Here is a 27,912-nt window from a genome sequence, read left to right as displayed (position 1 = left end):
AAGATTCAACATGCCTAGTGACAATACAATCTACATTTGGCTCTACTTATTAGTGTTGTGTGATCCTACCAATTTCTACTGGAATTACAAATGCATTGCTTTCTTCAACAGACTTCTGTTGCATGATTTTTGAGGAGGCGGGCAAAAGATTGTGCTAAGAGACTCATATCTTCACTTACCACCATAAAATAGCATGCAGCCTCTTTCTGTTTCGATGATAGCACAGGCCTTCTGTTCTGTGTGATACCCATTCATCCCAGGCCCCTTTGTATTATGTTAGAGTGCCCTCTCTCTCTTTTGTCTCCCATGTTTTGTCAGTCACTGTGCCTAAAACCCAGCACTAGACTAACTTTGGGGAGTACTCTAAACCAGACCTCAAACACTCACACCTTGAAGCCTTTGAATGATAATGAAAGGTCACAAATTAACATGTTCAAGACTGATAGGCATAATCATTCAGAAAAAAAGTGCAAACCCATGAATCCACTTCATGTCTGTACACCAATATGTCACACTGAAATTTTTAACTGTCCAAAGCTATTGTACTTAGCAGTTAACTCTCCTATGTTGAGGTTTTAAAAAAATACATAGTGCACCCACTTCTCCCCAAAGAAGAGAGAATTTATTACCAGGCACTGTTTAATTCACATTCCCAGACAATGGCCTTTACCAGTTTTCTGGACTTTTTAGGATTATTTTAAATTTAAACCAAAATCCATGAGAGACAGCTACATTTTGATCTCCTCTATGTAGGTAAGAGCTGTATCCTCTCCAGGTTAGAGAGGCAAGGAGATTTAATTACTGTCTTTAAAGCCTCCTGAAAGAAGGGAAATATATTTCAACCTCAACAAAATTAGCATACATAAGAGGCCAATGAAATGTCCAACAAGAGAGAACAGATTATAGTAATAAGGAATAATATCAATCCCATGCTAAAGTGCCTCTTGATACTAGGAATAATTGCAAGATACATTTTGCCATTAAGAGACAGCTGTGCCCTTGGTATCTTACCGTCTGCATAACCCCACAAGCTGGCATGGCAATTGGTGGATAAAGCCCCTGCCCCTAGGAAGTCACAATCCCTTTGTTGTTACAACTGCTGTCCCTGAGCAGGGTATGCTATGCAATTATGCCAAATGTCAGGAGCGCAGAGGTGCTGGAACTAGGGGTGCTGCAGCAGGAGCTGGCTTGCAGTGGTTTCCATCCTATACAGGGTTTGCAGTTTGGCTCAATGGCTCTCAGCCCCCTGGTTCCAGCGCCCCTGCATGAGTGGGTGCACGTGGGGCAGGGGGCGCACATGACTGAGGAGCTCCAGGGAGCCATCAAGGTGAGGGGCGACGATCGCGAGGAAATCTCCCTGCCAGCGCCGAGGTCCGGGAAGGGGGGATTGCCGAGGGGGGCTGGCGGATCGCGGCTGCGGGGTGCAGCTGCCGGGCCGGGCCCTGGGCTGCACCGTTCCCACGCGCGGGGCGAGCCCGGGTGGGCGCGGCCGAGCCCGGCGGCCCCTCGCGCATGCAGATGAGATGCAGATGAGCCGCTCACCTTGGTCTCCTTGACGTGCTGCTTGATGCCCTCCGGGTACCACTGGACCCGCACGTAGCCGCGACGCAGCGGGCTGGCCCGGCTCTCCTCGGGCCCGCCGGCCCCGGGGCCCCCGCACTCCGAGCCCCCCGAGCTGCCGGCCCCGGCGCCGCGCCCGCCCTCGTCCTCCTCCGAGTCGGAGTCCTCGCCGTGGATGAGGCGCACCAGGCCGAAGCGCACCGAGCCCCGGTAGCGGCCCGACACCAGGTCGTGAGAGAAGAGCAGGCGCTGCGAGCCGGCGGGGGCGGGGCGCCGGGGCCGGCTCTGCGGGCTGGTCCGCCATGGCTACCTGGGGCAGCGGCGCGGGAGAGCGAGCGAGCGGCCGCCGGCAGCGGACAGCCAGGGAGGGAGGAGGCCCCGGCCGAGGCGCAGTCACTGCCCGGGGCGGGGTCCGGCAGCTCGGCCCCGCCCACCGCCGGGGAGCCGGATGCTGCGGGGGCGGGGCGGCGAGAGGCGGGAGAGAAGGAGGGGAGGAGAGAGGAGCGGTGGGCGCTGGAGGGAGAGGAGGAGAGGAAAGAAGGGAGGGGAGGAGAGGAGGGAGGGGAGAAGAAAGAAGAGATGAGAGGAGGGAGGGATGAAGGGAGAGGAAAGAAGATGAGAGGATGGAGGGAGAGAAGGGAGGGATGGAGAGGAGGGGAGGACAGACGAGAAGAGAAGATTAAGGGAGAGGAGAGGCAGGAGGGGTGGAAGTGAGAGGAGGAGAGGAAAGAAGATGAGAGGATGGAGGGAGGGGAGAGGCAGGAGAGGAAAGAAGAGATGAGAGGATGGAGGGAGAGGAGAGGATGGAGGGGAGAGGAGGGAAGGATGGAGGGGAGAGGAGGAGAAGAAAGAAGATGAGAGGATGGAGGAAGAGGAGAGGAGGGAAGGATGGAGGGGAGAGGAGGAGAGGAAAGAAGATGAGAGGATGGAGGGAGAGGAGAGGAGGGAGGAATGGAGAGGAGAGGAGAGGAGGAGAGGAAAGAAGATGAGAGGCAGGAGGGGTGGAGGGAGAGGAAGAGTGGAAAGAAGATGAGAGGATGGAGGGAGAGGAGAGGCAGGAGGGGTGGAGGGAGAGGATGGAGGGATGAGGAGGAGAAATGAGGGGATGGGAGAGGAGGGAAAAGCTGGAGGGAATGGGAGAGGAGGGAGGGACAGAGGGAAGGCAGTGAAGAGAGAAAGGAAAAGGGTGGGAGGAGTGAAAGGAAAGAATGGGAAGAAGAGGAGAGGAAGGAAGATGATGGTGCTGCTAAGGATAGTTTCAAGGTGCTTTCCAAACAGCTAATTAACCCTCTCCTCTGCCTTCCCGGGGATTAATTATTGTTAATTATCTCTTGAGGCCCCAACCAAAATTGAAGCCCCTTTGTGCTAGATGCTGTATGTACATGGTGAGAGACAGTACCTGGCCTAAAAGAGTTCACACTCTGAACAGAAAAGACAGACAAAGGGCAGGAAGGCAAACAAAGGCCTGAAATGACTTGTCTAAGGTTACACAGCAAGTCAGTGGCAGAGGCAGGAATAGAACCCAGGACTCTTAGTTACCTACCCCATGAGCAAGGCCTCAGAACCATGCTACTTCTCAGAGGAAAACCACCTGGTTTCCAGATACCAGGGCACTCAGCACACACAGTTTAAATGCATTCCAATGAAATCGAGTGACTCTAGCTTTAGGGTCTACTTCAAAGTGCCCATTTCCTTCTCTCCTTGCCCCGCAGCTCCTCAGGGAAACAGCACTTAGACCTATTGGCTTCATATGCATTTTTCTGCTTTCCCTACGATTTTGTTTCAAACAGGAGAAAGGCCTCAGCTAAGTTGTCAAGGGAGCAGCTCTGGGTCTTTTTATCTGGTCGCTTTGGTCCCTGGGTAGCTGTGGCCTCCCCTTGCCACCCCATTTTAAGGCTTGTACAGACTCAGATGTTGATGCTGCATCTCTATGTATATGTGGCACTGAATGGAAAAGGAAATAAAAAAGACTGGCAACACAAATACAGAAGGGAAACACGGTGGGAAAATGAGAGACATGGGTGGGTAGGTGTATCTATGTCCTCTGTCCCGCTCCCTTTCTAGTCAGTCCTGCAGCATACCAGTATCCTGTGCTCTCCGACCTATGAGGATAGCAGCTTCTTGCTGCTGGCCCACCACTGTGCAAAGAGCTCCTCTGTGCACCCTTCTCTACTATCGGCCTGACCTCCTGATGTGCAGCTTCTCTACCCCTGCTGATTCCCAGCCTACAGACAGCAGGGGAGATGGGATCAATCAGGGCTCTACAATCCTTTTCCTCTTCTCGCCCCCCGCCCTCCGCATACCATTGTAGTCAGTGCCCCATCTCCTCCACTAAGCAGGCTTTCTTGTCATCTGTGGCTGGCTGGTGTGTTGTTCCTCAGGTGCACCCAACTCTTGGGTTTGGCCTGCTGGACTATGGCTACTCTTCTCCAAATCACTGTGAGCTCCTGATGCCAGTACTCTAGGATGTGTGTGACTGACTCTGGGTCTCTGGGAGCAGCTTTATGGGTTATGTTTGAGCTATAACGCACTAAACAGCTTGGGACCTTCCTGCTTGAGAGCCTGCCTCTCTCCATGGGCATTACTGCCACTGGTACGCTAATGGAGGTGGGTGAGCCGGATCAGCCACAAGTTAATTGTGGGAGCTCCCAGCAGGGTGTTCCCCAGGAGGAGCCCTCACCTTTGGAATTTACTCTGCACATTGAGCTGCTGTATCCCAAATCTGTTGACCCTCAGCAACACTATGAAGCTTATCTGGGTTTGGGGGGAGAGAGGGGGTTGACAAGGGCTGGTGTTTGTGAGCAGGGCAGGTGTTGGGAGCTCTCTGTTTTGAGGAGTGGGTGTGCAGAGCGGCTGCAGGTTTTATTTTTTTCTGGGAGTGTATGTTAAATTTGCTTAGCGCCACCCTTCCCACCCCCAGCCCAGCTCTTGAGGTTCTCCCAGAAAGCCATGTTCTGTACATTAGCCCCTGCTATAGCTGACCTATCCACTACTCAGCCTCCTAGTGGTGTCTGGGCTAGGAGATTGCTCAGATCCTGCAGAAACCAGGCGAAGCCCACCAACATAATTATTATCTATTATTTGTATTACATAAGTATTTAGAGGCTACAGCTGTGATCCAGGCCCCATGGTGCTAGGTGCTGTACAAACACATAGTGAGAGACAGCCCCTCCTCCCAGAGCTTACTATCTAATTAGACAAGATAGACAAAGGGTGGGTGGTACAGAGAGGTCAGATAGCAGAGCTGGGATGAGAACTAGGTCTCCTCACTCTTATCCACAAGTCCACAGTGCCTGCCCAATGGGAGTCTTTCCATTGTTTCTCCTCCCTTGGTGTTCACACCTCAACTGCTAGAAGAGGGCCTCATCCTCCCTGATTGAACTAACCTTGTTATCTCCAGACTGATTCTGGCCAGCATATTTATACCTGCCTCTGGAAATTTCCATTACATGCGGCTGACGAAGTGGGTATTCACCCACAAAAGCTTATGCTCCAATACATCTGTTAGGCTATGGCTACACTTGCACTTCAAAGCACTGCCGCAGGACTCTTTGTTGCTTTTTACAGATCCAGACTAACATGGCTACCCCTCTGATACTTTCCATTGACTGTAAAGGAGATTAGATCAGGCTCTTAACTTCCAGGTGCTCAGTGGGCTGGCATCAGGGTATCTAAAAGTTTGCTGACAGCTCTGGGATGAAGACTGTGGTTGCTTCTCTGGCACAATGGCACTCCCTACACCGGGGTAGGCAACCTATGGCACGCATGCCGAAGGCGGCACTCGAGCTGATTTTCAGTGGCACTCACACTGCCCAGGTCCTGGCCACCAGTACAGGAGACTCTGCATTTTAATTTAATTTTAAATGAAGCTTCTTAAACATTTTAAAAACCTTATTTACTTTACATACAACAATAGTTTAGTTATATATTATAGACTTATAGAAAGAGACCTTCTAAAAATGTTAAAATGTATTACTGGCACGCGAAACCTTAAATTAGAGTGAATAAATGAAGACTCAGCACACCACTTCTGAAAGGTTGCTGACCCCTGCCCTACACCTAGTTTAAACTTGTCTGTGCAGGAGACAGAGCATTCTTATTGGCCGGCCAAAGTCTGTGGAATTAACTCCCTTCAGGGACAAAGGGCCATCCCAAACCTCACCATCTTCTGCTCCAAATGCTGGCACATTTCTTTGACCTTGCCTTCTCTAACATAAACATATAGCAACATATACATAAAGTAAGTCAATAAATTCCAAACCAAAACTCTCCACTATACATATTTCTCTCCCTGAAGAGAGGTTGAGAGAAAAAATGTGGGAGATGTTAGTCACATTGCTTAATGCTGTACAGCTACTACAGTAAGACCCTGCATAGAATAGAAGAGAATAGCTCTGTGTGAGTCCAGGGCCCTCTGGAGCTTTCATGTGCCATTAACAGGTGGTCAGAAGCTCCCCAGTCAATGGGGAAGCATTATGTTATTTAATGGCTCTTAGAAGTCTCCTTATTGTGTGTAAATGAGTTCAATATTTGGATTCAATGTCTTTAACTAGGTCTTCTCTGAGCTCATTGGGATTGCTGCTAAATAGGTCCTTTAAAGGATTTTAATGGCCTAACTGTGGAAAGTGTAACGGTTTCCACTCGCCATTGTGGCTTTAGAATATTTGGGCAAGCTTGAAAAACTATTTTGTCTGCTCCTTACTCAGACAGAACCAATTTCTGTGCAGCAGAATCACACCGGTATGTGCAGGGCTGACTGAAGGATGGTGGGAAGGGTTAGTGAGATGAATCTTTGGGATACACTCCAAATCTGACCGACTCATTGCGCCACCTGCTGTGGAGTGAAGCCCAGCTCTTCAACTGCAGCAATTGGTTTACACTTCCAAGAGGTGTACCAAAGAAAAGGGCTAGAAACGTAACTTTAAAAATGAAATCAATGCTGCCAATCTCCTAGTACCCTGTTTCTAGTGCCCCCGGCAGGAGAGCAGGACCCCCTGACATCACCAGGCCCAGGGACTGACTGTGCACTTTTTGAGGTTGCGCAAACAGATTCTATTGATGGAACGTAACTTTGTGTGTACGTTTGTTCTAGAGGCTTTGGGGCACATTCTGCTCCCGGTCAGACTATCGTAAATGTGGAATAATCATTGCCAGCGTTCCTCTGGATTTACCACAACGTGACTGAGATCAGCACTCCAACCCTCTGGGCCCAGTTCTCGGGTCCATCAGGATTCCTTTGCACAGCTCTGGCAATGCAAGGTGGCCATAAAGCCGTTTTAACCTGCCACCCGGGAATTCTCCTGATGTAGGGGTGTGGCTGGGGGTGAAAAGGGCATAGTCAGATTATTGCTGTGTCAGCTATTGCCAGCTGCCAGCATGGACCCGGGGGCATGGGCTGCAGGCTATAAGGTAAGCCTTTTGAGGCAGGGACTGGCTTTTTGTTCTGTACAGCATCTGGCACAGTGGGGTCCTGGCCATGACTAGGTCTTCTAGGTGCTCCAATAATACAAACAGATAACAAGAATCATAATAATAACCACTACATTTGGGCTGCTCTAGTTTATGCCTGGGGACAAAATGATCCCCAGTTGTCTCAAAATCAGGGTGCTGCAAAGGTGGAACGCCATCTCCCCTCAGGTCCTGTACCAAGTCCTGTGCCAAGTTCTGCTGGCCCCAAACTCAGGCCTAATTTCTGTCCCCTAAAGTGAAGGAATGTAGCATTTTAACAAGGTGGGGTATAGTCCTGTTGTTGTAGCTCCTAGGAGCAGCTCTGAGCTTTCAGCATTAATCTTGATTCCATCATGAACAGAGAGGAGATGGAGGGAATCATTGTTTTCTGAGTGGGAAAGGACAGCATCAATTGGGAAAGAAATTTTAACTCTCTTGTATATTTCACGTTGATACAAAATGTTCATAGTATGGACTAGGTGGGCTCAGAGCCTGTTAACCACGTGGAACTTCCATCCATGTACAGCAGAGGGCAGGGACATGCCTAGAGATCTATGAGAGTGGGACAATTGTTAATTATTTGCACACAGAGCAAGGGGTGGGGAGAAAAGCCGGTATAAATTCAGTGATAAAACACTCAGAGATGATGCTCAGTCAGATCTTGGACATTCCCAAGCCTCTCACTTTGAGCTGACAGTGCCTCATATAGATCACTCCATTGTGATAGGGGTGAGAAAGGGAATGGAGTGGAGTGTATTGCTGGCTTGTATATACAGTGCAGTCATCTTCTGAGCATGACCACTTGCCACCTCTTAATGGGCACATTAGACGGAACAATTATGGGACAATCCTGCTCCCTTTGAAATTAGCAGGGAGGTTTGCCTTTGATGTCAGAGGAAGCAGGATGAGGCCCTTTAAAGAGTGAAAAATGCCCTCTTGCTCGCCTAGTTAGGGGTTTGCACTCCAGTTAGTGCTCACATTCTTCTTGCCCTTGCGGCAAAGGTTTTCATGTTGCAACATTTTATCCACCCCAGGGACACTTCCCAGCTTCCATTTATTGCACATACCGAGGGCTGTGTTACACAAAAAATAATGAATGGACATAAATCATGTATGTGGTTGGACTCTGCCCTTACATTCTGGAGAGCAGATTTTGGACTTCAGATTGCAGATAGCCATTTGAGTCAAGTAGTCAAATTATGCAACTAACCAGAGTAGCGAGACGTGCATTCTAAAGGGACCAAATCAGGACAATTTACTTATGTACATAGCGGTTGAGTGCTATGCATATTTCTGCACTGTACTTTTAAGTGTGCCTCCGAGGTGCTCTTATTTGGAATTGAACGTCTCATGTCAGTAAAGAGCAGCTCCCCTTTGGTTTGTGACTCTACAGTCCAGGGTTTGAGCTGCTTCAAAGGTGGCATGCAGCTGAATAGCAGCCTTGGTCCTAGAACAGTGCAAGAAGGATGTTCCACTAGTAGATCAGGGGAGTGGGCATTAGGACTCCTGGGCTCAATTCCTAGCTCTGCCAATGACTTACTGGAGAATCTTGGGTAAGTCAGACCAATGTGGTAAAAAATGGCCACTGTTTTTGGGCGTGTCACTTTTGTAGGTGCCCACATTAAAACATTTCAGGACCAATTTTCAGAACAGCTGAGGACCTGCAGCGCCCACGTACCTCAGCTGGAGTTGCGATCACTCAGCATTTCTGAAAATGAAGCACGTAAAGCTGGGCATCGAAACATGGAGACACTTTGAAATCAGTAGCCAGTTTAGAAATGGTGGCCAGAACCTCATTGTGGCTCAAAATGCCCATGCCTATTAAAATACTTACCTAATGCAATGGGGGTGGTGTCAAGGTGTGGTTGACTAATGTTTGTAAAGTGCTGTTGGATCCTTGCATATAAGCTATCACCATTCTTGGCCTCTGCACAAGGTGACATGTAAAATCAAGCCAGGCTTCATATTTCTGGAGCCTGGATACTACACTGACGAGTGCATTAGAAATGCAGATAGTTACATTGAGTTAAGTAAATGCCAAGTTTATTTACCATTAGGAAGAGTGGGTCAGATTCCCCGTTGGTGTAAACTGACTTCAATGGAGCTGCTTCAGTTTGCACCCGTAGAGACTCTGACCCAGACTTAATACAGTATTGGTGTGTTGGTTCCCCAGGTTAAATTAATGGCTGTGTACAAAGCCCAGGGCTCCCTCTATAAGGCTGCTCATCTATAAGGCTGCTCTTGTGCGTGTGTTACAGCAAGGTATGCATTTCACAGAAGAAATTTACAATGGACCCTGATGACAGTGGGAGTCTGATATCAATGGGCAGCCTTATTATGAAGAGCATCTTCTGTACCATAAAAAAACACTCTTGTGCCATCTTGTGGCCATTCTATGTAAATTGGCAGCTCGTAACTATCTATAATGGCCACCTCTAGCCATATAGGAAAATGTGGTAGGATAATTAGTGATCAGAGATAATAGGTCACATTATCTGCCTGCCTGGCTGTTCCATTGCCTGCATTTTAAGAGAAAGACAAAGGACAGGGATCCCCACTTACAGTAAGGATGACAGGTATTTAACTTCAAATTGCCACCTATGAGAGCGCATCCCGGCCAGGACACATTTTAAAGGGTGGATAGTCACAGGTGTAGTTTAGGGTCTGATTTTGCTCCTATTGAAGTAAGTGATTCAACTTTCATTGACTTCATAGAAGTAGAGACAGGCCCACACACAAATGTGAAGCTCCATGGTGCAAGGACTTTGTTGTGGTCCATGCCTGTAAAGCACTATGCATGGCCATGGTCCAAATTGTCTTCCCAGTGCCAGCCTGAGTAGCTGGGCTGACCATGGTGACATTCTGGACATGACAAGGGTCCTATGCCAGGATGTAAAGTTGCTTTGCAGCCCTACTCCATCCTAATGGTTGGAGAAGTCTCCATAGGAGGGGGATGAACTGGAGGCTCTACTGCTACGTAGAGCCCTGGCTCCATCCCCAAGGCCCACTACACCAGGAACCTGCAAGGACCTGTGCTCTGTGGCATGCACGTGCTGCACTGCGTGCTGGTGTTTTCTGTCTAACTCTTGCTGCATAGCTGATTTGAAAGTGGAAGAGAAGGGAGGATTTCGGCCTATATAAGCAAATTATAAACATCCCCACTCCTGCACTGATGGGCTCACAGTCATCACAACTTACAAGGACTGGCTTAGCAGGTGCTTATGACTCTGGTTCAGATCTGTAGCTGAGGACAGAACTACTACGAGGTGAGCAGAACTACACACTGTTATGTGTGAAAACCATTAGCACCAGGTTGGCAGGCTCAGCAGAATGCTCCAAGACAGAGTGAACAATGGAACAGATTTCTTCTCTTGCAGGTCAGGGTTGAAGGCCCTGAGAGCCTTGGTTGAGGGATGCAGGGTTAGTAGGCTGCCTTTACTTCACTGCTCATGCTTTGCTTGTTTCAAAGACTCAGACTGACACCCCTGCAGCCTGATACCTTCTACCAGCCTGAGTCACTGACTACATTTATTATAAAAGCCAACTCTCCCCCATTGGGTATTACCTCCTGCGTGGCTGGGGATAGATTTAAACACACACTTTTGTGTGTGCACGCACATGTGCACACCTGATGAAAAGTTTATAAAACAAACTCCTGAAAATGGGGGCACTGGGGATATTCACTGGTTTTAATCCTGCTGGTGAATTTAGCTTTCCCAGTAGGTGGTGCTCTGTACCAGTTCATCTGCCTCCTCTTAGCATCTAGCTCACTCAAAGGAATAAGTGCAGTGACACTGGCTCCAGGCACTATTTGCAGGTGACCTGCTGTGCTTGTATAAGATGCAGGATGACCCAGTAATAATTAGAGCCAAGCCCATGTCCCAAAGTTCCAACTTAAAACCAAACTGTCCTGAAGTTTTGGGGGCTCAGATTCAGAATGTTGGTTTATGGCCCAGCTCTCCTGGAAACCCTTCTCTACTTTCCCTCCAGGGGCTCCTCTACAGCCTGCAGCAGCCCCTCTCCTCCTCAACTACCAGGGTTGCACCTTGAGTTCGCTATGACCTAGTTCAACTACTCTGGCCTGGGAGAGAAAAGCAAATGAGGCCAATCGGTTGGTGCCCGGGCCCTGGGGAGAAGAGGCTCTCACTCCGGTTCACTGGGGCCCTGTAAAGGAGGATACTTGGACTGGATATTGGGTTGTGTTGAAGCTGCTTCCCTTGCTTAGTTTAGGCAGAAATGGACAAAACTGACCCCCTGATTTTTGGGCCCTTGTGCCTGAACCATGAATCATTGGATCAGTTAATGATGACAGGATGGGCTTGTCTCTAGTTAATCAGTACCACCCTTTAACTGGCCCTAGGTCAGGACAGAGCTCAGTCTCTGCCTATGCAGAGAGCAAGGGACTACCACCCAGGGGTCTCCTGCAGAATGGTGCTAAGCCCAGCCACTGAGTTGCCCTTGCCCCACTAGGGTTGGCTTCCTTAGGAATTTGCCCTGAAGCATTAGATGGTGAATCAGGCCACTGAAAAAGAGAGGGAAGAGGTAGGGAGGGATTTCCAAGCCAGAATAAATTCTTTTTAAAAAAAAAATCTTACAACCAAACTTTCAAGACCTAGAACTGAGCCCCAGCCCCTGCATCCCATAGGCTGAGCCAGAATAATGGAGACAGGGACAGACAACCCTATTAGGACTCTTCTCTAGGCTGATCTTCAGCTGTGTCCTGCACAATGATTTGTGGGGTGCATACCTCCCCCTTTTTTGCCTGCAGGAAAGCAGAATCCAGCTAAGCAAATGAAATTCTGACTTTCCTGCATCAAATACGTTGTTTGACTGCTTCAGTTGTGCTGCCCAGAAAAAAAAAGCATACAGGCATAGGGCAGCCTCGTCAACTACTAAGCAGAAATCCTAGGGAATCTTTAAATGCATTGAATACACTCCAAGCATGGTGTGCTGCTGTGAATTTACTGCAGTAACAAGCAATCAAGTGATACTGACAGCCCCATGCTGTGTTTTGGAGAAATGGTCATTAAAAGTCTGGAGGAGAGTAAGAAAAACAATCATTAGAGCAAATTCTGCACTGGCATAAACTGGCACATCATTGACATCAATGCTACTGCATCAGTTTACACCAGCAGAGAATTTAGCCCACAGCTTTATTAGGTGCTAAATTCAATTACACAAGCAGGAAAGCTGGATTGTTGGTTCATTCCAGCTATACTCTCTGTATCTGCAGAGGTTATAAAAGTAAAAACACGCTGGCCAATGAAACGCAAAATAGAAATATTACATCATCGGAACCCCTCTCACCGGCAGATCTGCCCTGTTATGGCAAGATACTGTTACACTGCAAATCTTAAAAGCTGCTTAAATCCTCATGGGTGTCATAATCATAATGTATTACAGCAGAGAATGGGAGAAAGGTGCATAGATCATTATAGCAGATGAGACCCCTTGGAGACTGAATTTATAGGTCAGTTAATTCCAAGGTGATGACAATAAAAGTGACGTAATTCTTTCCTTCTCCCCCACAACCCCAAATTATAACCAAAACTGCCAGCTGGCCAAGTGGCTGGACCAATGGACAATAAAGGATGGTTGCAAACAGATGCAAAAATAACATCTCTGGGCCCTTTGAAGATGCTGTGGGAGCTGCTAAATATGTAAATCTCTAAATTTCCAGTGCTCCAATTCTAATAGAGTTTTTAGCCCCTCCACAGCTGCTAGACAGCGACAGGGAGACAAGGACTGGTTCAAAACACCCTGGTAAAATACAAACTGTCTCCGTACCATGGAAAGCAGGATGGCTTTAACCACATTCCAACATGCCCTGTTCTGTTTACTTGTAATGAGTGTAGGTTGGTTATTTTTAGTGCCTGTTGCTGACCATTTTGTTTTCTACTGGTTGGGTGTTGGCTGGGTTGTATTTCTGTTTGGATTCTATCAAAAATACAACAAGAGAAAAAGGGTTTATGCTGGGGGTCACTTTGATTGAGACTTGGAAGTTAAACACATCCAGACCTACCCCCAGCTTTTCTTTAGGTATATATGGAGCCAGATTCTGCTCTCCGTTACTCCTGTTTTACATTAATGTTACACTATTGACTTTAATGGAGTCACTTCACTTTGACATCAACTAATTCCAAACAGGATCTGGCCCATGAGTTGTTGCTGAGCTCCTTGCTGGTACCTTCGTTTATGCTACCTTGCGTCTGGAATATTTTCTACTACCTTGTATTGGCTCTAGGAGGGCAAAATCCTGATGGCGTTACTCATGCAATAAATCTCACTGCAACCTTGCTCCTTAAATTGTAAGCTCCTTAGGGCAGAAACCTTAAGTCTGATTCTGATTTCACAAATTTTACATCATTGTAACTCTATTGACATCATTTGAGTTACTGCAGCTTGACACCAGTGTTGAGAGCCACGTCTGGCCATTTGTCTGTGTGTTTTGTAAAGCATCTTGCAGACTGATGCTGCTGCATAAGTCGTTTTAGTCTGAAAACCACCCTCCTGCCCATAAGTGCTACTAATTTCCTGATGCTTCTCTTTTCATAATCCAAGCCTGGTAACATGTTCATGGTTCTGCTTTCCTAGGACTGGACCAAATTCTGATCTCTCTCGTGCTGGTTTTACAGCAGCATGACTGCCATGGGTTCAATAGTGTTATCTTTTCACGTAAATCAAGGTAAACTCGGACTCCCTGTATTTCATTTTGTAAGTCACCCTCGTCCATTTCTTGCTTTGCTGGGGATTGATAAAGTATTCTACCTGTATTTGCCTACAGCCAAAACACAGCGATTGACTGATGGCTAAAAGCTCTGCAAAGAACGCTACTTTTCTTAAACCCACGGGGTCAAATGCAGCCCCAGTTTGTGATGCAAGTAGGTGCAGCTGCCCCAAAAGCAATGAAGTTACATCCGCTTTCACCATGGCTGAATTTAGCTCATTTAAGGGTGCAAAGCCTGTTTAAATAAATGTAAAGTGACTTCAAATGAATCTAGATCAGACCCTAATTGTATTACATATTGATGTATTATTTCATGTTTTCTAGCTATGCATCTAGTCATTGGCTCTATCTACCTGAGACATGCAAGCAGCACTGAGTATCTAGCAATCAGCTAAAATGCTTTATCCCCCTGCAGACAATCACGCCAGGAAAGAAAAGCCTCACAGGATGCTTTTGCTGGCATGTCACCTTAAAGCCTCTCACCTCTCTCTGTGACTCGTTAGGGTTTATAAACGTCTTACAATTTCATCACGTGCACTATAAATAACAAATATATAAGCAAGAGCTTCGTAAGTCACAGCAGAATAAAAGCAGTAGGCAGGTCAAAATTCACTGCTGTCTGTTTTCTCCTCTCTCCACTGGCAGTAAGACTGAAAGACCAGACCGCGCCATCCAGAAGAACAACTTTCGGAGTTCTTACAAGAAACCGTATTCCACACACGCATACAGGTAATTGTCTGCATTTCTACTGTAATATGTGTGGTACTGATTTTCTAGAGTGGAAAGCAGCCTTTAAAAAGGCCATTCTACTCCATATAATTGCACATGGTGCATTGTCTTGTAGAGCATGGAGCTTGGTTAAATTAAAATTTGCTTCCATAGACATTCATTAGAATATGGATCCCACCATATTCTTCCCCCTCTCACCCCCCATCCCATTTTTAAAATCTGAGTGTGATGTGCCTTTGCAGTGAAAACTCCACATTTTAGATCTGGGAATAGACAAGGCTTTACTGGACAAAGAATTTTCAGACCTAAAATTGTGGTTTGTGATGCAAACAAACCCTTCAAGTTCCTGAAAGGACTTAGCATTCAAACCCCAATCCAAATAGATGTACACAATAGAATAAAGAAAACATTGGCTTGAGTTGCCTATGAGCATGCTGGTCTATTTACGCATGGGCACATGCATCTCCATGTACTATATGAACGTTTAGATTCCTTCAGCACATGGATGTAAGTGAGGGAGATAACATTTACGTGTCTGACCTTGGGCTAGTCACTTCACTGCTGTACGCCTCGGTTTCCCCAAGTTTGAAATGGGATAATGATAGAGCTGGGTGGGAAATGCTTTCCCCATCCCATGAAGATTTGAGATTGACAAATTTTCCCAGCCTGAATTTTAACAAAAAAAAAGTCAAAGTCTTGACAATTTTAGCAAACTGGAAGTCCTTAAAAAAAATTGAAGTGTTTCACTTTTTAAATTAAAAATGGTCAGAACATTTTGAAATTATCAAAAGCCATTTACGCTAATTAACTTACATTTCAAAACAAAAAATGTCATTTCAAACCAGAGAATGAAAAGGAAAACAAAAAAGGGGCAGCCTTTTCTCAGTATCACTGACTTTTGCCCTAGACGGTCCCGGGTAGTGATCTTGGGAGTGCTTTCCAAAGCTGCCTGGCAGATTTAGATGCTGAATTCCCATTAATGTCTATGAAAATTGAGTGTCCAAATCCCTTAGGTGGTTTTGAAAAATCCCACCCCCTGTGTATAAAGGTCTCCACCTCAGACATCCTAACGTAGTGATACTGCACGTCTTTATATGGTACAGTAGAACCTCAGAATTACGAACACCAGAGTTATGAACTGACCGGCCAACCACACACCACGTTTGGAACCGGAAGTACACAATCAGGCAGCAGCAGAGACTAACCCCCCCACCCCAAAACAAACCAACCCTAAAAACCACAGATACAGCACAATACTGAGTTAAACTACTAAAAAAAAAATAAAGGGAAAGTTTAAAAAAGATTTGACAAAGTAAGAAAATTGCTTCTGTTCTTGTTTCTTTTAAATTAAGATGATTAAAATCAGCATTTTTCTCCTGGATAGTAAAGTTTCAAAGCTGTATTAAGTCAATGTTCAGTTGTAAACTTTTGAGAGAACAACCAGAACGGTGTTTTTTTTTTTTTTTTTTTTTTTGGAGTTATGAACATTTCAGAGTTACAAACAACCTTCATTCCCTAGGTGTTCATAACTCTGAGGTTCTACTGTACTGGGCAGAGAACAGCTGGAAAGATTTCTGATGGAGTGGTTCCTTGCATGAGCTGACCAATAATTGACAAATTAATTTATCATGACACAAATATGAGAGATTTTAACAGGGAGTGAATTCCCACATCCATAGTCCCTAAGACTGCTGCAAAATTGGCCCAATACAATATTAATGATTCGTTGAGCCATATTTTGAAACCCTTACTCACGTTAAATAGGTCCTTGTTCTACAAAAAATCCTGATGTTAATGGGACCACTCATGGAATAAGGTGTTACTTACTGTGAGTAAGGGGATGGGAATCTAGCCTTATACATTTACTTACATATTTTTCTAGGGCTTGATCTGGGGGTGCGCTGAGAACCTGCTACAGGAGCTCAGCACCTCACAGGATGAAGCCATTGGTGTGTATATTTCAATCAAAGAAACTCTTATGGCATCCTCTGGGATATAGCTGATTGGACCCCTAATCACCATAAATGGTTAATCCAATCAGCAGTACAATTGACTCCATAAAATTCAATAGTGAATCTTACAAATACTATTAAAACCATAGACATTGTAACCTCTCCTAGTAGTTTGGCCATTGCTATATTTTACCCTTAGTCTATGATCCATCAAAGGAACATGAAATATCCATTTCTAAAATTATCTTTGGAGTGAATTAAATTAGCACAAAGAGGCTCAGTCCTTATTACACATTTACATCTTGATGAATAGAAGTAACTCCTAAAGACCTGTACAACAGAGGCATTAAAAAATTAGTTGCATTTATACGCAGAAAATAACTCTCACTGATAGAGATATACCTATCTTAGAACTGGAAGGGACCTTGAAAGGTCATCGACTCCAGTCCCCTGCCTTCACTAGCAGGACCAAGTACTGTCCCTGACAAAAAAAAGCCCCCCGCCTCGGTCCCTAAATGGCCCCTTCAAGGATTGAACTCACAAGCTGATCAGTAGAATAACTAAAATGCTAATCATGTGAACATTGGAATAAAATGAGTTTTTAAAGAATTTTAAAAATAAAATCGGATGGCACCTGGCTTAAACAAGCACAATTAAAAGATCTGGGGTGCTTAGAGAAGACATTGTCTGTCTGTTCATAGCCTGGGTCAAGTGCTAAATGGTTGTGGCTATTAGACAAAGGACAGTGGCACATGAACATTTTTGCAGTTCTCTTACTATGAATTCAGAGGGTGAAATTCTGGCCTCATTGAAGTCCATGGGAGTTTTGCCATTGATTTCCAGAGAGCCTGGATTTCACCCTTTGTCCACAGCAGTCAGAGTGGTAGGAGTATCACTGCAGGCTTCCGCACAGCAATCTCCTATCATGTCTAAAAAGACCTCCAGGATCTAAGACTTAATGTCCTAATCGGTCTCTCATCGGATCTCTCCTCCAGTTCTCCTTTTGCTCTGCAAAGCACACACACACACACACACACACACACACTCACTGCACACACACACGAATGTCATGTCGTCAGAGTTTGCTTCCAGAGCTCAGATGCTGGCACATTTGTGGAGAGACTGCATTAAACAACCACCACAGACACCCCAGGCCCCGCATAGTAAATATAGCAAATCACCGTAACTAGAGAAAATAGCAGCACTTGGCTAATAGCACCACGCAGTCCTCTCTTTGATGCACTGTGGCTGCCGGCAGCGCTTTTGTTTGTTTTGTTATTTCTGCAAATCCTATTAGCTTGTTGACAGCCTATAATCGGAAGGGGAGGCCAGCACCTGTCGAACAATAATCATCAGTGACCTGGTCTCACGTTTATCAAAACAGTTGTAGCAATCTGTTATAATATTCAGCTGGCAAACAATTCAGAATGCACAGAAGTGCATTACACAGGGTCAGATCTCAGGAAATATTACCTATGATCTCTGCCTGAGGGAGAAGTGATTTATCAGACATTTGCTCAAACTTTCTGCACACTTGTATCTAGTGTACGACGATCTGACAAATAGTTTTACTGATTTGGTTTGATCACACACACACACACTCTCTCTCTCTCTCTCTCTCTCTCCAAACTAGGGATTTGGTTGGGCTATATAGAGTAGACCCTGCCTGATAAGTCAGGCAGAACTGTCTGTGTTTAGTCACTTGGGAGCTAGAGATAACCACAAGATCTGAGTTCAGCAGCCTCAACAAAGAATTCCCTTTGTGTTCATCACTGCCAAGGCCTGTCTCCTCTCTAGGAAGGACACTACAAGCCCATAAAAAGGGTTGGGGGCCAGCAGCAAAGTTCAGATCTGTGTCTGCAGCCAGCTCCCAACTTCCTCAGAGTTTGGATGGACTGAGTTTAGGACCTCATCTCTGGAAGGAAACAGAAATCACCTTTAAATATATTCTCAAAATCTCCCCTTTCTGAGTGGAGCAGCACACTGCTGGGAGGTCCTGTCACGCCGTCACCTGGGGTCCTATGGCCAGAGGTGCTGTGCTTTCTAATGTCCCACCAGCTGGGCACTCACTGCCCTCCTATTCCTTGCATAGCTCAGTCACACATGTAGCATTTGCTCTCTCACCGAAGCTGCCTTGTAAAACCATCCTAGGAATTTACCAGTCCAGGCCCGATATCTATGATATCTACATGATATCTAGGATATCTACCTCCACTTATACCCTCTGGTTAGATGCATTTCCTGCTGCACTCCTCTCTTCCCACCCCTTGGCATCCAAATTAGACTCTCAGCCAGGGAAACAAAGGTGAGGAGTAAAGACGTGTCTAAGGTTCACCTCAACCAGCTACATCAAAATACTACAACCTGTCCCCCCTACATTAGGATGTTGCACCATCTTAGCTAATGTGTGTTAACTCTCTGGTTGTAAACCCCAGGTTCTTCCTAGTATAGACACAGCCAGAGAAAGTACAGCAGAGTCGACGCTGGTGTAAGTTATCTGCTGAAGGGGCTAGAAATAGATGTACATCACAACAGCTTAGGCTCATCCCTGAATTTGGCCCAGATTGTCTACTGTGTATATGCTAGAGAACCTCAGCAATCTCTAGAGAGAGAAATCTGTGTAGATAGATAAACGGATCTGTAAAGCTGAGCAAACTCTGAGGAGCTTGGAGAGAATCCAGGAAGCCACAGGAACCATTGGCTGGAGATTTTTCGTCTGTTGCTAACCCACAGTGCATTCCAATGGCAGGCCCCCTAGCCACTGCTGTATAATTAGTCAGGGCTAAACAGCATCTGCAGATAAATTCCAGCGTTTCTCCCAAAGTCTGAGCAACAGCTGAAGCTTCCCATCAGCCATTTATCTCTGGCAACTGAGAGCCACAGACCTAACGCCAGCATCTCAACCTGCCCTCACTAATGGAGTCACTTGTGGACTCCGTTTGCCCCTCACAATCTACCCAGGGAACCTGCTAACACAGACACTGTACAGGCCAGATGCTGGACAAGTTACAGTCACCTCTAGCCTGTTTCCTTCCCAGTGTATTCTCTGCCCATACACATGACATTTGCCCATGCCTTTATATGCACTCCATCTGCAGCTCATTTGTACCACAGGAAATGCATTTCCTCCATCTTAACGAACCCAGACTAGAGCACACAGGCGCCTGGGGGCAGTCGGGAAGCAGGTGGGCAAACCTGTCCCACAAAAGGGCACTCAGTAGCACTGTGCAGGAGAGGGCAGAGGGCAGAAGGTGTGGGCCTGAAGAGAGAAGGCAATGCCAGCCCTACACTTCCAGGAAGAGGCAGTTGCTTGGGGGTGGCTCTTCTCATCCAGGCATGGACACTCCAGATAGGCAATTTTTCTGCCAGTAGCTGCTGAGGCTAAGAAAGCTATTTGCAGGAGCTCTGTCCTGCTAAAGGTTTTTTCTGATGGGCTGAAGGAGGTTCCTTCTTTCAGCAACGCCCTCTCTAAACCCTCGAGTTCTCTCCCAGACCAAGTGCCTCCAGAGTTCATTCACATTGCGGGTCACCCCCACCCCCGACCCCCTGCCTTGACCCCACTTCCTCCTCTTCTCAAAGGGGAAAAAGCATTGGGCTCTGAGCCCCTCCACTCAGCTCGTTAATTACACGATTACCATAAGAGCTTCCCAGAAAGCAGAAGATTGGCTTGACAGCATTAAGGGCCTGATCCTGCAAGCTGCTCAGGGTCTCCTGCCAGGTGTTGAACTCCAACGCAAGCCAGAGAGAGTTGTGGGTGCTCAACACTCAGCAGGAGAGACTCAGCGCCAGGCAGGATCAGGCCCTAAGAGCGCTTTGTTGAGTCACCAGATCCAGCTTTTTAGTGACCTTAGAGCCACTTTCCCTCCCCCCACTCACGTCAGCGCATAACCCCGCCCGTCTCACCACTTAACCCTGCTGGCTGGGCCCCAGGCTCTAAAAGCCATTTCTCGTCCCTCCGCTCTGTCATTAGCGCTCAGTGCCTTAGCAGCCAGGTGGCTGGCTTTTGTTCCTACGCTTCAGCTGCCTGGCAGGTGGGGTTGTTTTTGTGACCTGTCCCATGCCAGAGCCCCATTGCCGTGAGTGGAGGCCCCGCATTTGCATTGTGGCGGTGATTACGTCTGAGAGCCCAGGCGCGTTTGCGCTGTCAGGCTGGGTGGCCATGCAGGCTCATGCAGGGCACGTTGTGTATATATAGTGAGGGAGGCAGGCTGCCTAATCCAGTATGTGCTTGGCAGGTATTTTTGGCCGGTTGGCTGATCCCGCTGGAGAAGATTTACTGAAATAGCGACTTGCTGACGACACCGGCGGCCAAACGGAGGAGAAGTTTACGGAGGACACCAGAAATAACGGAGGATGTCCGTGATCAGCGCCTTGCCTTTCCTGAAGCCCATTCACCAGAGGCCTCCGCGGAGCTCGCCTGGACGCCAGCGCCGCCACACGCTTCCCGCCAGCGAGTTCCGGTGCCTCACTCCCGAGGATGCAATCAGCGTATTTGAGATTGAGAGAGAAGGTAAGAGCCCTCCTTCCCCACTAGCTTTCTGCCTCAGTCCTGCTCAGCCAAAGAAACCACAGTACTGCCCCAGGTCTTCATTCAGAAATGCACCTGGTGCTGGTGTGCAAGTGGAAATGTCCCGCTTTCTGCAGGGGACCAGGGCTGAGCACCCCAGGCAGGAACACCTGAGAGCCGTTATGGCGTCTGTCTTAGAAGCTGGGGCCCAAAGTGCTTTACAGAGCTAACCAAGTAGCAATGGAGAGACAAATGGAAAGAGAATGAGTGACCCGTTTACCGCTCTCCCAGCGTCTTTAGTGTCAGATCTGTTACAAGCCCCAGTCAGTCAATCTGTTTTGCGAGGATATTTGAAAACTCACCTTCCCCCGATAAAGCCAGCCCCCCCCCCCTTCCCACAAGGAGAGAGAGAGAATCAGAGGTGGAGGCAGCTTTAGGTGTGCAGGAAGCCAGGTCTTATAGGGTGGAACCCACTTAAGAGCCTGTTCCTGGTCCCATTGGAGTCAATAGCAAAATTCCTAAACTCCACAGAGCCGCACCGAAGTCATGTTTATTCACATACCAGCACCACTGTCTAGAGAGGCTCCCTGCAACAAGGAAAGCAGCATGCACCTTGGGGTACATTAGAAAGCACTTAGCCCTCTTATCCTGCCCTAGGAAGGGCTTTTCACCATAGCAGGGTCAGTAGGACCAGATTCCACTGGGAACAAATAACCCTTTTCCTCCTAGCTGCGTGCTTCCGACACTGAACACTGAAGCCAGCTGGGATTCAAACAGATTAGTCAGAATCAATTTTTCAGTGTTCGAACCAGAGAGAGTTTCAGATCAAGTGCTCATTGGAGCCGAGAGCATTTGTAGCTAGCCTACTTCTTCTCAGGAGATTTCTCTGGGTCTGCAAGACCTACAAACCATGGGCCGCATCACCGCTCGGCTCTGGGATGAGTTTGCCCCTTTGTTCCCTCTTGCGATAAGTTTCAAAGGAATGCCAGCAAGCCTGCTAGAGGAGGGGGAGTAATTTCTGTGCGACAGTCAGCAACGGCCAGCCACAAGAGCCATCCTAGCATAAGCCTGTAATGTTCCACTAATGAGAACTTGCCACCTGCTGTGTAGAAGGGAAGGGTTTCTACTAGTGACCACAAGACCAGATTCTCCATCGTGTCATTTACACCTGCGCAAAGGGAGAGCAAAGTGGATGTAAATACTTCCATTCTGATCTCTTTTGCACAGGTGTAATGACTGCACGAGATACAGGACAATGGAGAACCCGACCTGGAAATCAAAGCTGGGTGGAGCCCAGAGCAGAGGGAGATCACTACCACAGCTCTTACCAGAAGGCAATATACACGTCCCGCGTTCTCAAACCCTAAACACAGACTCAGATCCATAGATACTGAGATACCTAAACTGAAAACTTAGGCACCTAAATCCCAGTTTTGGCTCCACTGTGATGCACAAAACTCCCTAAATTCACTCAGGGCCTATGTTTTCAGAGCAGAAGTTCCCTAGGCACCTGTGTTTCTGCCTCTAAGCATGTGCACTGCTGCCTTCCTCCAGGCATGTCCCGCCTAAGCCCCAGAGCAATTCATGAACCAGGGGAAGACAGGCATTGGGCGCCCAACCCGGTAGGGGTGCTCAGAGGCTGCCTCCCAGATCCAGCCCCATTCAAAATCCGGCTGGAAGAGGTGATGGTGATATTGCCCACTGTATAACTGGACTGCAGAATCATTCTCTCAGCCTTGGGCCAGAGAGACAATGATTCTGTAGCCCAGTGGTTAGAGCGCTCCCGAGAGGTAGGGACCTCCAGCTGTTTGGTATGGGGTGAGTCAGGAGCCCCTTTGCTGTTCGGGGATCACCAGTAGAGAGAGGTACCTACCTCATGGCTGCAGAACGCCTATGTCCGAGAGGAGTGCGGCTTAGCGCACACTCCTCTCATCGGAATCACCCAGTGGCTACGTTCGGCAGCTCCGCTCTGAGCATGCTGGATCCCAGGCTAGGGCGCCTGTCTCTCCCTGTCCATTATATAGGGAATCTCGGTGCCTAACTCGGCTTTGTGGATTGCCAGGTGTGCCTGTGATTTTCGAGGCGCCGGAGGTTCAGTGTTGCAACATCTAAGTCCCTTTGTAGATCCCACCCAAACCTACTTTTATCTCTAACCAGCTTTCCCTTTTATTGATCATTTCCCAAGCTGTAGAGATCATCATAACATTTCAAGACTAGTGTTTGCCAAATCAATTAGCAGGAACTTTGAAACTATAAAAATCTGTGGCTGGTTTTAAATGGAGTGCGAAATGCTGTAGGAGTGACTCCGAAAACCCGCAGGGAGAGCGCAGTGAACTAGCGAGCCTTAAAGCAATGTCCCGGATCAGAGATGTGCCTGCTCTGTTCTCTGATCAGTACAGGTTCCTAGAACAGTTCTCCTGCTCGGGAGAGCCGAGGGCTTTACTTCCTCAAGCGTGAAGTGCCCAGCTGCTAAAAGGAAGTAACTTACAGAAGATGTATGGGTGAGAAGGGGAATCCTAGTCCTTTCTGGCTTCTCCTGGAAGGAGAGATTGACTTGAGCCACAAAGTTCAGATCTGGATACAAACTTGCCCAGAGTCCGTGAGTACCTGGATCCAGGGCTTTGGTTCACACCCCTCATGTCATGTTTATTAAGCTCCAATTCCCAGCCCATCATCAATTAGTCTGAGGTTCTCCCAGCCTTGGGGAGGCTGCAGTTTAGCTCCGAGAGGCAGTTCCCTCTTGACATTGCCTTGTTTTTATTCTTCTCTAGCATTTATCTCCGTTTCGGGAGACTGCCCCCTTCACCTGGATGAGATCCGCCACTTTCTGAACCTGTGCCCTGAGCTGTCGCTTGGCTGGTTTGAAGAAGGGCGGCTGGTGGCTTTCATTATAGGCTCCCTTTGGGACCAGGAAAAACTCAGCCAGGTAAGAACCAGCTCCTGTTACTGCATCTTGTCTCTGTTTCCTTTCCATGCTAGGGATGGAGCGGAGGATTACAGAGCTTTGAGACAAGAGGGTGGAGTCCAACGTGCGTAGACATGACTGGTTTTTGGGGGTTACTCCAAGGGAGCATGTGACCCGGGTGCTGAGCTGAGCACCCAAGTGCAGGCAAGGAGAGCAGGGGCTGCTCCGGGTACCTAATTAGTTCAGTTTGTAAGACACCCATTTTATATTTATTTCAAAGGGGTGGGGGAGGCTCCATTCTCCAGTCCCCTCCAGCTTTGCAGCCACGGTTCAGCCCTATCTACCACCAGGGCTTTTCCGTTTCAGAGACATCCACAGCTCTTGGGGCAATAGGGCTTTGGCTAAGTGCCAGAGTAACGCAGGCTCTGTATTGCTCCCTGCATATGCAAATCCCCTCTTCTCTGTTCTAAGGGGCAGCCACCTTACGGACTAGAAACTGAGAGGGGAAAAATCCCCCCTCGGCACCTTCCAATCACAATGTGGCTACTACTGAAAACCCAAACTCAACCCACTCTTAACTCCATCAAATGATTAACTGCAATACAAACAGGGCCATTCTCCTAGGGACAAATACACTTCCTGCTGATTCAGCCGCTCTCTTCTGCGAAGCACTTTACAAACTAATCGATTTCTACAAGCAACCTGGAGTGAGTTCACTCCTGGAGAGAGCTCTCTTGCAGTATTAATTGCTACAGGATAAAAAGAAGTAAAAACTGAGTTATTGTTTCGGTATTAGAATGTTTAATATTAAAAAAACCCTCTTTACAATTACAAGTAATTAAAACTGAACAGAGCTCTGTAAGCCTTTGCAGGGGAAGGAGCACCCTCTAATCACTTCGAGCAGTAAACTAGGCGGCTGGACTCCTGGGGCATATGCCTAGCTCTGTCACTGCCTCTCTGGCACCCTGGGCAAGTCACGTAGGACCTGATTTTCAGGAAGGGCTGAACAGCTCCAGCTCCAATTATACAGTAGTCATTTGGAGATGGAGATTGGGGAGGTGGGTACTGGGAGCTCAACACTGAACAATCAGGCCCTAACTGCTTTGTGCCTCAGTTTCCCCCTCTGTGAAATGGGAACAACTTTATCTATTCAGGGTGCAGGGGTATCATGAGCCTTAGGTTACTGTCTGCAAAGCACTTTGTACTTGGACAGCACCTCCAATAGATCAGGTGAGAGCCGCAGCTGGTATGTATCTGCCTACTCCCATGGAAGCTGCTCATTCACACCAGCTGAGGATCTGGCCCATTACATCTGCAGCCCAGTCAAACGAGTGCTCTCGACACAGAATTAGAGGGCACTGCGGCAGTGAGCGAACCGCCAGCTGACACGCTTTCCTGTCTCTCCCCCCTCCCCTCCCGGCAGGATGCACTGACTCTGCACAAGCCCGGTGGCACCACCGTGCACATCCACGCGCTGGCCGTGCACCGCACCTTCCGCCAGCAGGGCAAGGGCTCCATCCTGATGTGGCGCTACCTGCAGTACCTCCGCTGCCTGCCCTACGTGCGGCGGGCTGTGCTGATGTGCGAGGACTTCCTCATCCCCTTCTACCGGAAGTGCGGCTTCAAGGTGCGGGGCCCCTGTGAGGTCACCGTGGGCTCGCTGGCGTTTGTCGAGATGCAGTACCCCGTGCGCGGCCACGCCTTCATGCGCAGAAACAGCGGCTGCTGAGATGGCGCCTTCCCCCAGCTTCGACGCTTCTCAGGCAATGTTAGGGGCGGGCAGCCACGTACAGGGAGACAGAGCTGCGCAGCAGCAGCTGCTCTCCCTACAAGCTCACTGCTGACTTTTGTGCCTGCCTGGTATTCCAGCTGGCTGCCTTTTAACTAGTAGCTCCAGGCCCAGCCCACTTGCCTCTTAACTGGTCCTAGTGCTGACCCAGCCATCGAGCTTACAGATACGGAGTGAAGGGCAGCAGAACCACAGTAAGCACCCTTGCCTCTTCTCCGGTCCACAGCTCAACAGGCAGGCTCCCTAAGGCTACAGCTGTTGAGTTTGACCTCCCCAGGACAGGGGTACGTCGATTCTGGCTAGCCCGAGGCCTCCCCTTTAGCTCCTGGCTTTAAAAGCAGCAGTGGGAGTAATAAAGCTCTGAGAGCATGTTATGCAATTATAGAGGGGGGAAAAAACCCAACATTGCTTGAGAAGCAGCACTGCATGGATCGGTCCATCAATTCCCTGTTTTCGTTCTCTTTGTCAAGTGCTCCAAGGCCAATTACATGAGGCAGGCATGTGGCAGACACCTCTCGAGGTCTCTACTGCGAAAAGCCGTCCGCGCCTTCTCACGCTAGCTGCTTACTGCCATGTTCTGCTGGGATGTATTAAATGGAATCTGTGCTCACGTGTTCTGTACATATGCGAGATACATTCAGCTACACTAGGCTCCAGCAAGTCTCCCCCTTCCTCCCTCGCCCTCCTGCTGTTATAGGTAGACAACCAACAGCCGTGTGAAATCCCATAATAATGTAGGCTCAGCGATCGCTACCCCTGCTCCGACAGACTAGGGCACCAACTTCCAACCCAATATAGGAGATACTGTTCCCAAACCACAGCACGCTCAAGGCCTAAGGGAGAGCAAAATAGAACACGGGACTGAATGTGCTCTAAGGAGCCCAGCAAGGAGGCTACACCACTGGATAGACATTTCCACCAACTCCCACCCCAAATGGTTATTAAGGGGGTAGCTTTTTCAACAGACCCTTTAAGATATATTTGTGGTCCTTATCTAGTGCAATCCAAAGCACTGCTATAATGGCTCCAGAGAATCACAGATGAAAAGTCGTTCCCATCAGATTGATCGGACAATCACACATGGTTTTGCAAAATCTGAACGTGGCAACACCACTTGGTTTATTCCTTAAGAACAAGAGGGTATATCAGCCCACGCTTCTTCCCTCATCTCATCGACCAGTGCTGTGTATAGACCAGAGCTCCTAGCTCATGCCATCCTAGTTCACTGGAAATATGAAAACCCCGGGAACACCCTGTGCTGTTTGTCAGTTCTTTTGTTCATCAGCAAATAAAGGGTTTATTTGTTGTGTTTTCTAACTGGGTTCTTGTGTGCATGTTTTTTTCTTGGAACACAAGTCAACAGCCTGTAACAGCGGTAGACAAAGGGAAGGGTGCAGAGTTTGGTCTACACACTTGAGAAGTTACATCAAAAAGCCTGTGGGCCACAAAGCATCTTCCCCCAGCCCTTTTAGCTAAGTCTAAAAGCTAAGGGAAGGTTAGAAGTATCCAGCCTGAGGCACAAAGGAACATTTGATGCTAAGATTGAGTGCGAAAGGGACAGAGGTAACCCTCCCTCTCACTCTCCCCCTCCCCCACAGCAGCAGAAATACTGCAAGATGACAGCCCTCCACTCTCAAGGCTGCTGCCTTCCCTTGTTTGGCCCTCTGAAGCAGCCTAGGAGGTGACGAGAGAATTGTGCTGTCTTTCCTTTCCATAGCCCTATCTGCTTTCCAAAGATAGCCAGCCTGTCTCACCTTCCTAGCCTCCCTCTGCAAGAAAAGCGAGGTCAGTTTCGCCAGCCTGGACTTTGGTTTAAAAATCTGTTCTGAATGAAATCAATCCTTTCCCAGCACGCATCCTAGGAATTTACAGCAGAAGGGAGGGGAGAGCTGTTTTGTGCAGGATGAAGGAAATGCAGCCCTACCTTTCTGGAACATCTCTTGTACGGAAGGACAGAGCGCTCTCATATGACTAGGCTGCTGTCAGCACACCACAAATACAGCAACACTTCGCGTGCAGGCTGCTAGTGGCTCCCAGCATCCCTGGCTCTCCCACACCAGGGCCAGGCCTGCCCATTGTATTCTCGGCATCGGGGCAGTTTGAATTTAAAGCAGGAAGGACATGATTTCCATCCACCCCACTCCTGCTCCACGGCTGCAGCCCCTCCCACCGGACCCTGCTCACTGTCTGGAGTTAACCCACCCTCTGTCTTTAGCAGGGGAACTGCACCCAGGTCTATGCTAGAAAATGTTGCTGTTATCGTAATGTCGGGAAGAGACCAGCCAAAGCCCTAGT

At 48.0% G+C, this 27,912-nt stretch overlaps 2 protein-coding genes across 7 annotated transcripts in view; one reads left to right on the top strand and one right to left on the bottom strand.

The window, feature by feature from the left end:
- The window catches only part of UBE2O (ubiquitin conjugating enzyme E2 O), an 81,304-nt gene extending 79,572 nt beyond the window's left edge, over positions 1-1,732 (bottom strand). Inside the window, exon 1 of the mRNA XM_039501366.1 lies at positions 1,543-1,732. The gene's annotated coding sequence lies outside the window, so the exon portion shown is untranslated. The remainder of the gene's footprint in view (positions 1-1,542) is intronic.
- Positions 1,246-27,081, top strand: AANAT (aralkylamine N-acetyltransferase). 6 transcript variants are annotated; one of them, XM_039501370.1, is made up of 5 exons: positions 1,246-1,327; positions 14,381-14,464; positions 20,652-20,926; positions 23,695-23,849; positions 25,252-27,081. In XM_039501370.1, the coding sequence occupies exons 3-5, from the start codon at positions 20,770-20,772 to the stop codon at positions 25,555-25,557; spliced, it is 618 nt and encodes a 205-aa protein (XP_039357304.1). In that variant the 5' UTR covers positions 1,246-1,327; positions 14,381-14,464; positions 20,652-20,769; the 3' UTR covers positions 25,558-27,081. The 6 variants fall into 6 exon arrangements, with proteins under 6 accessions (XP_039357304.1, XP_039357302.1, XP_039357303.1 ...); XM_039501368.1 differs by lacking the exon at positions 1,246-1,327 and adding an exon at positions 1,640-1,770; XM_039501369.1 differs by lacking the exon at positions 1,246-1,327 and adding an exon at positions 1,726-1,788.
- Positions 27,082-27,912: the final 831 nt, after the last annotated feature.

This window comes from Mauremys reevesii, linkage group 15 (assembly GCF_016161935.1).
Source record: "Mauremys reevesii isolate NIE-2019 linkage group 15, ASM1616193v1, whole genome shotgun sequence".
Lineage (NCBI taxonomy): Eukaryota > Metazoa > Chordata > Testudines > Geoemydidae > Mauremys > Mauremys reevesii.
This window is presented reverse-complemented; position numbering and strand designations above follow the sequence as displayed.

Bases quoted from the DNA above. Each gene is read 5' to 3' on its own strand.
- AANAT (XM_039501370.1), top strand. From the start codon at position 20,770: ATGTCCGTGATCAGCGCCTTGCCTTTCCTGAAGCCCATTCACCAGAGG. The intron at 20,927-23,694 runs GTAAGAGCCCTC...ATTCTTCTCTAG, and splicing joins ATTTGAGATTGAGAGAGAAG to CATTTATCTCCGTTTCGGGA. The intron at 23,850-25,251 runs GTAAGAACCAGC...CCCTCCCGGCAG, and splicing joins ACCAGGAAAAACTCAGCCAG to GATGCACTGACTCTGCACAA.